The 14,769-nt window shown below is 38.8% G+C and overlaps 1 protein-coding gene across 3 annotated transcripts in view; it reads left to right on the top strand.

The window, feature by feature from the left end:
* Window positions 1-14,769, top strand: part of LOC131667680 (protein madd-4) — a 105,817-nt gene that overhangs the window by 82,582 nt on the left and 8,466 nt on the right. For all 3 annotated transcript variants that reach the window (XM_058941276.1, XM_058941274.1, XM_058941275.1), the window contains exons 6-14: window positions 182-520; window positions 2,205-2,346; window positions 2,511-2,643; window positions 7,638-7,740; window positions 7,968-8,066; window positions 11,051-11,198; window positions 11,853-11,946; window positions 14,025-14,452; window positions 14,595-14,724. In XM_058941276.1, coding sequence (XP_058797259.1) covers window positions 182-520; window positions 2,205-2,346; window positions 2,511-2,643; window positions 7,638-7,740; window positions 7,968-8,066; window positions 11,051-11,198; window positions 11,853-11,946; window positions 14,025-14,452; window positions 14,595-14,724 — 1,616 coding nt within the window. The remainder of the gene's footprint in view (window positions 1-181; window positions 521-2,204; window positions 2,347-2,510; window positions 2,644-7,637; window positions 7,741-7,967; window positions 8,067-11,050; window positions 11,199-11,852; window positions 11,947-14,024; window positions 14,453-14,594; window positions 14,725-14,769) is intronic.

Here is a 14,769-nt window from a genome sequence, read left to right as displayed (position 1 = left end):
ATCCACTATTTAGTAGTTCCGTAACCCAACTTGCCATGTTTCTTAAATCTTCTATGCATAATTCCATTTTTTTCTTAAGTTCATAAATTATGCAAATTAATCTTTGGTATGGATGTACTGAAATTAAACGCCATCACAAGTTAACTAGAGAATGTCATATTTTAAATATTCCTTGTTTCAGCCATGTGACAAACCGACTGATTCCCGTGCAGAGCAATGCTCGAGCTATGACAGTGTACCACACAGCGATCAGTTACTAAAATGGTATCCCTATTACGATCTGTCAAGGCCTTGTGCATTAATATGTCGAGGTGAACCAACTAACAACAGTAATTTGCTTCGGGCGTCGGCGAAGCAATCTGCAGTTCTAAAAGCTCAAACGATGAAAGATAAACTATCGAACGATGACGACGAGTATGAATCGGATGATTCGATCATCGTTCAACTAGCTGAAAAAGTACAGGATGGTACGAAATGCTATCTTGACACTCAAGATATATGCATCAACGGCGAATGTATGGTGAGTGCGAATTAATTTTTTTTTACTCTTTACTTGTTCTATTATACGATAATAGCTGAAAGCGAATATTTTTATAATTATTGACAAAATGATTCCGTGATAGGTTTAATTAATTTACTGCAAGGTCACTTATTAATATCTGGTAATCTATATTCAATGATATTTTGAAAATAAGTTCGAGCAAACAATTCCACTGATGAAAAATCACAGCAATGAGATTCGACGACAACAACAACTGCACCATATCCATCGAGAGTTTCACTTTCGTACGAGTCAATTACGCGATTGAGAGAGCGAGAGTAAGCAAGTAGTATGCTCGCGTAATCGCATTTCCGATACTATGCGTCTCCTCAGAAGTGCACGCGTCATCCTCACGTCAATCAGCTCCATCGTCGAGCGCGCGCGACAAGGAATCGCTTCAATTATTCACAATAAGAAATTGTAGCCACTTCTCTGCGTAAATCATGCACTAGAATCGACTGATTGAAGTCATCGTTTATCAATACCAAAAGTTATAGTTGCAATTGGCACGATCGATCAGATGTGTTTGCTGCGTATAATTGTTGATCGCCCAGGTGGCGAGCGAGAAATACTATAAGCGATCGCATCTTCGAGCAGCAACCAAACAAGAACGTCAACAATTTTGAACGATGTAACGAATTAGAGAGAAAGCAAGTGGCACAAGACAGTTAACGAGCTTTACTTCCTAATTGGCAAATCCCTCGAAAGCGTTTCGTAATCAGCATACAGTTTCAAGAACGTACATAAAGTTTGCCACCAAGGCTCCCAACAATAACTAGTCTCGCACACTTTAGCAGTGACGTTACAAGTATTGCGTGAACGGCGACGGTTTTCGCATTTTCAACCAAAATAGCCTAGTATGCGCGCAATCAAACGACAATGAGTCATTCTTCGCTTGCTGGGTATAGCGTATTTCAAGCCAAATCCAGAGAAGGTATTACAGTCTTACGGCAGCGGCGAATTCACGAGCGCTGCAAAGAGAATTTATTACAGCTCTCAGCAGAAGCCAAAATTAAAGTCCGCGAGTAATTAGATCTGAAGAAGAGGTGCGGCTCAAAGAGAGCAAGAATGATTTCTGGCTTCAATTTCGGCTCCACTCGTCTTTTAATAGGCACAACTCGAACGTTCCTTCGCTGCATAATGTGAACAGACAGGCCGCAGATCATATCTTCCTTTTACTTTCTACGCGTTGCTTTCGCAACCTCCTACCTGTGCGTGTGGGCTCACAGCTTGGATAAGGGATGAATAATGTACCAGTGGCGCTGCTATCAGCAGACTCTCCTGCGAGTCTCGCGCGCATGCAGCCTGAATGGCAAATCAGTTCGCGTTCGTATACACACATACTCGCACACCCCAAGTCTTCTCACTCTTCTATTTTTCCTTTTTTCGCTTTCTCGCTGTAGGTCTACACATAGCCGACAGCTAATTCAAAATTCTTTCCGCGCGATCAGCTTCGTCAGACTGTTTTCTACGCTTGTGCGCGCCGTCGAGGACAGATTTTACAGTGATTAGGGCTGCGCTCGTACTTATGCTGCCTACTTCACTCGCGAGCTATGCGTCGAAATTTTAATGCGTTCGGATCAAGTATCGCCAAAGCCGTGTACAAATTTCCTCCGCAATTTAGTAGCAGCTGAGAATGATGTTTTCTTTGCTGTGTTTTCAGAGAGTTGGCTGCGATATGAGAGTCGGGAGCAGTAAAAACAGGGATGTTTGTGGCGTTTGCGGAGGTGACGGCTCAACTTGCCACGCAAAATACGCTTGGACGCTGGAATCAACGTCTGCCTGTTCTGAGTCTTGCGGCGGTGGTACGTTTTAGCATATTTCATTGTGCGTTGACTATCGTCTAGCAAGCGCTTCAATTGTACTCGTTGTTTTTTCTAGCCCCTTTGTCGTATTCATTATGAACACGATAAAGCACTCTGAAGACTTGCATCGACTTATCTAGCACTTACAATTTGTCATTTTACAGGATTCAAAATTGCAACTCCGATATGCAAGACCACTGGAACTGTCGAGAAAATTGTCGAGAGCACAAATTGCGATGCAGATTTCAAACCAAACAAAGTTTTCCTACCGTGCAACACTCATCCCTGCTCTACCAAGTAAGTATAATACAAACAAATATTCTTCTTAGAGACATCTCGATCGATTAGATAACTAATCAGATACAGTTTCTTTTTCCTTGCAATCCATGAACATGTTTTTATCGTTAAATAGATTCATGATGAAAGATCCCTAAGCGAGCCAAAAACAACCGAAACAAACTGATCCGAGACAAAGAATAAACTTCCGGTAGTTCGCGTTTGATAAATAAATAAAACGGAGCCGAGTAAATATTGAATAAATAAAGGATTTATAAAGCCAGCCAATAGAAAATTAGCCAAATTTAAGTTCAAAGTTTGGAAAAGTGGTGGTAGGTCGCGCAAAGCAAAAACGCGTAGTCGGTGGGCAGGCAAGCGAACGAGTTTCAGTCTTGAAGTTTGAGCGAGCCATTAAGTGGGCCAAAGAGTACGAGTGCAGAGAGAAGGACAGTACAGCTCGTGAACAGTTTTTATGCGCGCGAGCATGCAACGAGAGAAAACGAGAGAAAACGAGAAACAAGTCGTCGCGGCTGGTCGACTCTCGTGTAGGCCAGCCAACGATTTTTCTTCTCTTTCTTCCTTTCTTTTATTCCTCTTTCTCTGGGCTTTGATGAAAGTAGTACCACTGACTTTCGCCAGGTCTTTAAAAATTTTTATGCATCGTGAGCATTATTTACAAATTGGTAAAGTTTGATAGTTTGCAAACTCGCCATGATACACGAAAATGATTCGTTCGGGACATAAGACGCAAGAACTGCACCTAACAGGCAGGTTCTATCCATAAATATCAATAACAAGAAACGCCACGTTAGTGACGGACAGCAACGACAGCAGTAGCGCAAAACGATAACAATAACAGCGTTGATGAAGGCTCTTTTTTAGATAGCCGCCGCGTGCACGGATATTGCAGCCACTAATAACAGGAAGCTACGCGAGCGGCAAGCCAAGCTCGCTCCAATTGTTTGGATCCACGCGTGATACAGTACAACAAATATATGCGCGAGCGTTCACGCGCGACTTGGACTAATTTTAGGTGCGCAGGTTTACGTGCAAGCCAATGAGACAAAAGCCACTAGACTTATGTGTGGATACGTGTCGAGCTTATGAATAAATCAAGCTAACTTGAACGAGCGCCATCGAATCATGCGCTAATTGCTTTATAGCCTCGGCGAAATTTACTTTAATTCGAGTAGTGCAACGCGAGCGTGTAGCCGTCGCTTTAGCCCCTTGGGGTCACCTTATCCTTGAGCTCCGTCGTCCACGTACACACAGGCGCGCAGCATTCCGATGCTTGCATTCCACTACTGCTGTTGCTGCGCTACTGTCTGCCCATTGCTACAGCAAACTACTTGCAAGCCACCGCCGCTATCGGTAGAGCACAGTCGACTGCTAACTTCGCATTCGCTAGCTCACACTCGATGATTAACTGTGACGGAGAGAGCCATTCAACTGCGATTCTATCGCGTTTTCAAAATGTTCTTTGAGTGCGCGTCACGTTTTGCTGATTGGCTTTAATTTTTCATGCCAAAGCTCTTTTATGCGTGAAAGATTTATAATTCCTCACTATGTACCTGCTATTTTCACTAATTATTTGATTTCTATTACTTATCATTGGATATGTATTTTATTTTTTCAATTGAAATTATGAATCAAGTTAAAAATTAGACAAGGAAATTAAAAATTCTTGATAGACACGCATCAGTTTTCAAACAAAAAATCACAATTTAAAAATGAATGATCGGCATATGTTAGCTTGCAACAAATTTCAGCGTTAAATATTGAAATGAAAATTTTAATTAATTGTAAATCATTTAACATGAAATCATAATTGGAAATTGAAATTAATTTTCAATCATACGTCAAGCCCTGTCATAATTGAAAATAATTATTTCTTAGATGCAACCGATAAACAACAATGAAAAGCATAATTATTCCTTTGTAATAAATCAACTTGCTCGCTTAATAATAGGGCTAATGAATATCTCGGGGAAATCGCAGATTTATGCAAACGATCCATTAGCATGCAAGTGAGATAGCCAATGTTTAAGCAAGTGTGGTGGATTACAAAACTAAAATTGATAATTACTTGTCATATAGTTAGGACATGTATTATGATTCGATTCAATTATGCTTTAAAGTTTCTGATTATTTTTAGCTCCAAACATGAAAAATTAATAATTGAAAAATGTACTTCTAGGAAAACGTACTTTTTGTAATTAATAAAGACAATCAAACATAATAAATTGCTGTTAAAGTTCAGAGACAAGCAAAAAAATGTAAAACCTATACGATCTAAAAAAATTACCATTCAGAGCCTGTACTGATATATATTAAATATTTTTTACAAGTTATAACATTAAATTGAACATCTCGCAAGGTAGCATCTTCTCCATGTGTTCTCGTTCACGCGTCAATTTTTATTTGAATGTTGAATGTATGGATTACAGGTGCAATGTTGCCTCAATTGACTAGCTACGTATGCACCATACTTCTTTAAATAACTTAGTATCCACTTCAAACTTTCTAAGCTTTGATTAATTCAGAAAAAAAGATCAAGTATCTATTTACACTTAATAATAATGTAATTCTTTTTATTTAACAAACATAGCCAGCATATTGAAGATTGTTAAATTATGCAGTTTTCGTTACATTAGCGGTGTATTTTTATGAATTTTCAAAGTTCGTCAAATTATTGAATGCTACTTGGCCCATCGTTGAAATATTCTTTTGCGACGAGTATTGAATTTTTTTTAATTGGACAAAAATTACTGCAAATTATTAGCTATGTACGAGTCATGCCAGTGTCAACGTGTTAAAAAGTAATACCGTTTATTTATCATGCAACATTTAATAAAGTAACGCGTTACATAACTCGTGCAGAGATGCACAGAATGTGCCAAGAGCAAATATGCACAACTATGCCATACACGAGTGGACAGCTGCGAGCAACATAACTCCGTTGATATTTCAATTAATGCAACGAGTTGGTGGCAGTAAAACTGCACTACTATACGGATTAAAGAGCGCGCATTTATATTCGTAGAAAAACAAGGAAACGAACGTCCGAGTTTTTTCTTTCTTCGAGTCTACATCAGTATGAGTGCCAAGCTACTATTCGTAATCGTTCACACAACTGGTGAGTGCTTTCAACGCGCCAAGACAAGTCTTTTCAAAGTACTCACGTACGTCAATGTCTATCCTCACTTTTTCCATTCTCTTCTGTCACCCACCATACTCTGTGCACACTATACAGAGGACAAATAGCCGGTAGAACACCCCATGCGTCGCATGTCATCTCGACTCTTGTATTTGCGCGACAGAGCGAATTAAACGATCGATAAACGTGTCTGACGAGAGAGAACCGCTAGAACGATAAGCTTCCATATACTGTGCGCGCAAAACGTGAAATTTAAGGCCGTCCGCGCTATGCTCACTTGACGCGGGTTAAGTGGGAGGACAGTTGTTGAAACTGATTGATCGAGTGACTGCACACACGAGATCGTGGATATATCTGCATTCTGATTTGTAAGTTAACGTTCGGGCAGAGGATTTTGATTCGTTAGTCAATATGAACATCGCCAAGGCTGAGCTACCAACTGCGACTGGAATTAGTTTAGAAGAAATTTCATTTGCACTGCACCTTTAAATTTTCAATCAGCGAAACGAAAGCATATTATGCAAGTTGTTGTTCATAACCGCGAATGCGAAACAAATATTACCCTCAAAAAAAGGCATACCATCGTTGCGAGACAGAGCACATTTTTCAAGTCTCGTTAAAGTTGATAGGTTGAAGAGGCTGTGCAGCGTGCTCAGCCATACGATAGCTTCAACACTGGTCTCGGAGACAAACGTTGCGCCAAAGAAAAAAAAGAAAGGGCGCTCATGCTGCAGTGAGAGCGGCGTGACTTATGCTACCTTTGATTCCGCCACGACACTTGGAATCTTCGCTTCGTACAATGGCGCCTAGGCTATTGCCGTGATTTTTATGGCTTGTGTTAAATAATACTTGTTAAAACGAAAGTTAATTGAACGATAGCATTGATAAACTGCTTTTAGTGCTTCCACATTGATGGCTATTCCGCAAATTAACGCCTTCCTTGTTAACGCAATAGTATCGCCAAAAAACACATCTAATTAATTGAGTAGACAGGATTAAAGCTAATTATAAGCAAATGCAGATCAAGTTAAGATGAGATTTCAAATGAATGATGTATCAGAAGTCGATCTGATAGAGTGGAAGGAAAATTCATGGCTTGCGTGCAATGAGGTAGAAAAAAAAAACAGTGAATTGACCGGGCGCGAAAGAGGGAAAACGGCGACATTGCTAATTGGAATCTGAGACGCAATTACTCGAGTACGCTTCTGTGTTTCCGTGTGTTGTGGGCCATTCGAAGCTGTACGCCTCTTAATCTTTTTCATCGATTATGCAAGTGCGCTCGTGTGCTGATTGCCGTCTGACAGCAGGAGCCCCTTCTTTGAATTTCTATTTACCAATGCGTAAATGACTAAATCACGTTTCAATGGCTCTTTTTCATTAAGCAATCTCTTTCGCTCTTGGCTATTTATACGCGCTTTCGTATGCGCGAAAGCTCTTATGAAGCACAGCAGCTTGAGCACGTCAATAATGAATATGAAATATTCTCTGTGGAATGCTGAATGCAAGTAGTGAAAGGTTCTTAAATGCAGCCAAAAGAAGTGTCTGTTTGTCCTCAACGGATTATACCGAAAATTGGGTCGACGATAACTATAAAAAGCTCTGAGATTAAGTTCTCGAATAATTTTGAATGGTTTTCAGTTTCTGAAAACGCGTTAATAATTCGTCACGTTTTCTTTATCATGAAAGTGATTTGCAGCTACTGCTTCCATATTTTAAACTATCAAGATGAAATCTACTGAAAGCCTTCTAAACGGTACACATTGAAATATCCTTCATTTCAAAACATTTTATTATCATTTTATTAATAAACTCGAATTTCAGTAAATATGTTGTAAATGCTCGTATATTGCTATTGCAGGTGGCTGACCGGCGATTGGAGTAAATGCAGTGTTTCCTGCGGTGGTGGGTCGAGGAGTCGTGCGGTTTTCTGTACTTCGGAAAACGGCAATACGACGAGCCAAGTAAGCAACATCATTTGATCGATGAAGCTTCACTAGTTCAAGCTTGAATTAATAACGACAACTCGAGAAGCTTTCGTTTACGTTAAAAATTTATGAAGGTTGGATGTAGAACAAAGTAAATATAACTTGTTCCCAATCCCTAATCTCATCTAACACACAAAATTGCAATTATCAGAAATCATGTCAACATATTAAATTAAAGCCAGAATTGGCATTTCCATGCACAGTTAGCAGACTACAAATGCATTGCGGGTCACAAGCCCAAGTTCCAAGAAATCTGCAATGCTTTCTCGTGTCCCATGTGGGAGGCTGGAGAATGGAGCGAGGTAAGCATCACAATTTCGGTTATTTCGAAATACGCGCATGTGAGCGCTCGTGATTGCAAAAGTCTAGAGTGTGCGAAAATTTGAGTACCGCATGAGAACAGAAAAGAAAGCAGAGCGAACCCTGACTGCGTGTGTTTCGACACAATGCTATAGAAAAAGGCTTGGAGAACTAAAAGCTATACACGAGGCCTCGCGATCCTGCATGCAGGCAAACAGCAATCCGATTTACCTCTCCTTACTCGGCTCTCCCTCTCTTTTTCTCTCCCTCTCGCTTTCTATCCTATCTTTGGCTTCAAAATTCAAAACGATCGGAAAGACTTTTGCCCTCTAGGCTTCGGTGAAAATAGGAAGAAAAATGATTGGAAAGACTCTTTACATAGCATTTCTGCTTATCTTTACTCTTTAGCTTTAGTGTCCTTACATTCAATCTACTGTATTGTACAAAAAGTTGGCTTTTCATCTGCTGAACTTTTCATCTACCGATTAAAGATTAGAATATTAAACGATACTTTTCAGTTCCAAATATATCTAGTTTTAGTTCAGATTTGTATTTTCAAATTGCAGTGAAATCTCGTTCATTCAAACTTTGATCATTCGCTAAATTACGATGATTCGAAAATGAAACTCGAACTCTTGGATTTCGAATTATCAAAGTTTCACTGCATGCAATATTTGTAAGAGAGTCTTGTAAATAAAGCGCAGGACTCTCATACGAAGTCGTTATAGTTATAGCTCTCTGCAAATTAAAAATTGCAAGTAACAAATTGAAAAAAGAGACCAAAATTAGAGGTATAAAACTTTGTAATCATAATATCTATTTATGTAGTATTTATTATGATAATATCCATTGATCGAATAATCAATTCAATAATGGAAATCAATTGATTACTCAATGATCCTCCAGAAAGGTTACAAAGTGTATAGATATACCAAAGCCAACAAAAGTATGTTGAAAATTCCATTGCGTATAGAATCAGACACTGATTTCCTTGCCTATTGTCGAGCAAGGAAATATGATGCACGGTGATTATGTAACTTTTGAATGGAGAGGCATTATCGGCAAAGCGAAGAAAGAGCAGGTTAATGATTTTGTCGAGCGGAAGAGTGAATAAGCCGCGGAAGACAGGAATTGATAGACTTTCCTCTCGACGGGAGGGGCCCGCGCGAGAACAAATATTGAGCCAGGAGGTTCGCTTTTCTTCAGCCGAAAGGGACGAGGGAGGGAAACACTCGAGGCCTCTGTATCCTATCTCACTTACTCCTTCTACCATTCTCTCTTTCACTCTTATTTTGTTTTTCTCCTACGGCACTCCATCTCTTATCTTCGCGAATAGACCCCTCTTTCTCTTCTTCTACTTGGATTTTTACAGCTTTATTACTTTGTATTTTTTTTATTATCGCTAATGGGTGCAAACGAGGAATTTTATAGAACATTTTCTGAGGACCTGCCCGCGTTGATTAAGCTTAGTTATTTTTTTTTTTTGTGGATCATTTTACAATATTGATTTTTTGTTCGAGTGAGGGAGTAAATTAAAACTTTCCTTTGATCACTGTTCTCGGCTGTCATAGCTTTATTATAGTTGAAGCTATATTCGGTCAGTGGAGGCAATACGAAAAAGAAACAAATAAAGTCATCATAATAAGTGTTTTGAAGATGTTAACGAATCGATTAACTAAATGTCAAAAGTTGTTTTCTTTTCACATTGCCTCCACCGATTGAGGAGTTTTAACCAAAACTGAATTAATATATTTTTGAGATACCAATTTTTAAGGCTTTATATTGGAAATTTCGTAACCGAATTTCAAGTTATAGTTTTAATGAATATATGACGGTTAAAGAAAAAATCTTGGAAAATAGGTACGATAGCCAATTTTATTTCGAAACTTTGATCCAAAAAAGTTATATAAATACATGACAAAAGGTTTATAGTTCAAGAAATTTTATAGTTTGTGGGCGGCATTGCGTGTGAAGCAATATCGTTGAACTACGCCAACGTGCCTAAGCTAATTACAATTCGCAGTAAGCGAGGATTTGGTAAACGTGATCAACCCTGTTTAAACCAAACACTTCACTAATTTTTCATTTATCCTTGTAGGTTCTGTACTCGCCAGTCGCGACGGGTATTAACTCACGGCTAAAAAAGTTTTTCTCGTCGCCGGGCAAAAGTGTTGTATGAATAAAAAAGCAAGTCTCTGCTAACGAGTTCACGCGTATTAGAAGAGCTCGACAAAAAGAAAAAGGAAAATCGTTTTTCTCTAGTGCCAAGTCTTTAAAATAGTCGGTTGCTCTTGTCTGTCGACTACTGTACTCGTAAAAGCTTCAGTCGTGAGCGCAACTTTGTTCGTGTGAAATCCTTCTGACCCTCGCTCATTCTCGGCTACTTCTTTTTTTTTGTCACTCATATCTTATTAACTCCAAGACGTCGTATCTCTTTTTCAGTTGACTGTCAGTTTCACCTGGCATGACTATTTCTTCAGGCTTCACGCACTCCCGCGCGCAGTATTTTACCGAACAAAAGAGGAGCGTGATTGTGGAACGCGTCCGCGGTTTCAGCAGCTATGGCTTCTCTACTTTTTCGTGTGCTCTTATTTCTTCGGCTTGCTCTGTGCCCTTTTGTCTTGTTTTTTTTTCTTTAATCTTGCCTGAGGCTTCGCCAAAGTTGCAAATGCCGAGCTGAATTAAGCTAAGAGGTCTGAAGATCAAAAATCAAACTATAGTATGACTTTTTAGGCCACCGATTATTTTCTTTTATAATTTTCATATTCGGTCAACGAACATATTTTGACAAGCCATTTACAATTTCTAAATTTATTTCCGAAAAAAACTAACATTTATTCTAGAAACTCATTTTTACTGTATCATTTTACTAATGAAAAAAAATCGAATATATTAATCTATTAAATAAGCAAATTCACAAAGCACAATCAACTTATGGTCCTTAAGATCTTGACAATAATATTGACCAAAATACATGAAATTGTAGTGTTCAGCAAGCTGTGGTACCGGTGTGAAAACGCGCAATGTCGAGTGTCGGGATGGCAATGGCCAGTATTCTAGTGACTGCGACCCATCGCAGAGACCTCGAGACGAACAAGATTGCAAACCGGCATCCAACATCGATTGCCCCAGTTGTGAGTTCAATGCATTCTAAGAAAATGTACTCTCGTGCAAGTTAATTTGTTACTACTTGTAGATAGTTTGCTAGAAATCGTAGACTTCGTGATTATTTAATATAAATACTTTGTGAAACATTGTTATACATTTTTTATTTAACGGAAAAGTTTTTAGATCGTATTTTATTATTATTTTAGGTTGAACACGCGAGTAAATTATTTATGTAAAAGATTTATTTTCAGTCCGTAAATAGGGAAATAGAAAAATTATTTAAACTGAAAATATGCATTAAAATTCAAACAACTTTTACATGAAGGCCATCAGAACGTATGGAAGATCACTTTGATGAAACTTCGGAAAAATATTTCTTATAAAAATAAAAAGACAGATATCTATCAGTTGTGGTATATCCATTTCTTCAAGAGTTATTTCAAGTTAAAAAGTAACTTTAATTTTCAATACATTCGAACTAAGACCCTGTAAATTCCCAACAAAGACCTACGAGCTATAACCGAAAGATGCAAAGACGCGTGTCTTTATTCTTTCACCAGAAATATTTCCTAAAAGATTCATCAAAATCGGTCTCCCGCGAGTCTAGTAGTCTACTTAAGTCTTGGTTATTTTTTTAAAGTACATATGCATCTTAATGAAAGTTAAACATTATGTAAAAGACGGAGAGAAGATGACGCATCCACTGATGCAGTCGTACCCACCAGCACCAGTGCCAGAGAAGCTTATAGACCAGCCTGTGCCCTCGCAATCAACGTGAGTACAAACAAGACAAATGTGCTCGCGCGCTTCTTTCACTTTAGAGTTTCTACGTTTGAAATTCTTTTGGCACGCTCTATGAACTATCCCCCCTCCTCTCTCTCTCTCTCTCTCTCTCTCTCTCTATCGACTTTGCTCATTCATATGTATGCTACAGTGCTGCGTCAACATACGAGACTTGCTTGTTCGTTTAATGACAAGTAAATAAAATAATTACGTTTCTTCATCATTACTAAAAATAAAGAGGAACGATGTTATGCTTCATCACATTATTCCGTTAATGAAACGAGGAACACAAATGGAACGTCCCAATTTCGAAGTAATTATCAGTAGTAGCTAGAGATTCTATTATCATTCTAGAGAAGAGGCGACTGTGTCTATTATCAATTAGCTAACAATGAGAAGAGAGAGAGAGAGAGAGAGCCGTAAGCTAACACACTTGCCCACGCACACATACATAGGCGAATGCAACGGTGCTAAACTCGACTAGTTGCATGCACGAGCAGCCCCAACGAAAACCATAATCTAGTAGAGGCAAAGTTCGCACAAATCCAATACTCCTGTGTATAGCGCGAGTTTATCCTTGCAACGTTTCGTGCAGCATCGCACGCGCGCATGTGCGTCCGTATATATATATATATATATATATATATATATATATATATATATATATATATAAAAGGAAAACATATATATGTATGTTTTCTTTGCGAGAATCTAGAACGAAAACTGTGACGTAACCCCTCCGCTTGTGATGAACTACATATCGATGTTGATGCTAATGAAGTGAAATTTTTTGTTCGTTGTCGGAAAAGACGTGCTTCGCATTATGCTCAGACTACATAATTGATTTGTTACGATGCCAGGTTATAATAAGGCTAATCTTGCTCACTGTGCGATGACTGGCGAAAAAAAATGTATTTGCATACAGTAAGATTTATGGTCAGAGTTTTTTGTTGTGCAGATGAGTACTCGCGGAACATGTAAACAAATATTCTCAGGGTTACATATACGTTGTCAGCTCTCCAGTGAGTTAAGAAAACTTTTCAACGCGCTAAAGGTGAGCCTTGAATGTAAAGCTGCAGTATAAGTTGCAAACAAACTTTATCGTGTATCGGTCTCTCTCTTTCTCTACAAAAGTTTAGTTTCATAAGAAAAATATTGAGATTTTGATCGATAACAATCGTACGCTCAGCTATGCCCCCTCAAAAGAAGAAAACTTTTTAAATCTCAAACTTATCGACTCCTTGGTACACATTTTATACATATATATCATGAAGAGAGAGGATGATTTATTGACGCGAATTTATCGGATGGAAAGAGAAAAAAAGAAGTGTTCCCTATTCAAGCGTAAATCAACGCTGATAAGAGATGTTTGATTTCTCATAATTTAAGCATCTCTCAAGATGGCTCTGAGCAGAAACTATGAAGCAGCCTTCGACAAATTAAAATAATGGCTGTCGAAAGGTGCAAAAAATTAAATAAAATCGACAGAAGTCCTTCTCTCAAATAAGAGCGAATAGGCGATCGAGCAAGAGGGAAAAAGTAGACTCGGGTCTGCCAAGAATAAGTTTCAATGAGAGAGAGAGGGTCGATTGCCCCGAATAAGTATAAATGGAAAAGAAGAGAGAATGAAATAACTCGTGAGGCATTCAACTCACTTTCTCTGGCAAAAATGAATGCGGATCGTTTTCATTCCGAGGCTATTTCTGGGATATATCTTTCGAGCAGGCGCCACACTCTCGATTGTTTCTTCAAAGTAACTTTCGAGAAGTTTAAAATTATAACGCAGCTAGTATATAGCGAAGCAACAGGCAATCGACCTGAGAGAGCTATTTCATGTTTTGAATCATGCTATAAAGCGACATATTTAGAGACCGATAGCACGAAATTGTTCTCTAAAGAGTCGATAGGCTCGTTTTATAAACTACACCTAAAGCTCGACCCCAAATTAAAATCATACTTTGTATTTGTAGAACTGTACGGACTAAATGGAACCATTACCTTGTTTCTAAAATAATCCAAAAATATCGCTGACCCGATCAACTTTTATTAATAAATCGTTTGATCGGCAGGTTTATACCAGACGAATGGTCGCCGTGTAGCGTCACTTGCGGCGATGGTTACAGACATCGTCAAGTGCACTGCAAGATATTCCTCGAGTTCAGTCGGATGATAGCTAAGTTGCCGGACCATCAGTGCTCAGGTCCTAAACCAGTTGAAACAGAAGATTGCTCAATGCCCGCTTGTGGTCTCGAGGAGAATAGCTTAGCTTACCGAATTGACACAGTGGGTGATAGTAGTTATGCCGAATCCAGTCTCACCGATGTCTTTAGGTCCTCGTCATCTGCAATAGCTGCTGGTGGTGGTAGCGGCATTCCTACGAGTTCTGGTGCTACTGGTTACGAAACCAACATCAAAGTGGCTTCTGGAAGTTCTGTTAAGACTTCGTATTCTTGGAAGGAAATCGGATACACTGACTGCAGCGCTACTTGCTTAGGGGGTGTGTTCACCTTTACGTTCATGTGCTCGTAACCATAACTGTTAGCAATACTCGATGTGCTTGATATATTTAATTCAATAACATTCCATTAGCTCTTATGGCTTTGATTTACAATTGAGTTTTTTTTTTCACACGTTGCCAGGAGTTCAAGATTTAATAATAACATGCATCAGAGATGACACGGGAAAAGCAGTGACACCTCTATTATGTTCACCGGATACGAAGCCAGAATCTAGGATAAGAGTCTGCAACGACCATCCCTGTCCTCCGAGGTAATATAACGCTTATTTCATTAAAATTTCATAATTCTTGTATAG

Source organism: Phymastichus coffea, unplaced genomic scaffold, assembly GCF_024137745.1.
Source record: "Phymastichus coffea isolate CEN01 unplaced genomic scaffold, Cenicafe_Pcof_1.1 PCOF00069, whole genome shotgun sequence".
Classification (NCBI taxonomy): domain Eukaryota; kingdom Metazoa; phylum Arthropoda; class Insecta; order Hymenoptera; family Eulophidae; genus Phymastichus; species Phymastichus coffea.
This window is presented reverse-complemented; position numbering and strand designations above follow the sequence as displayed.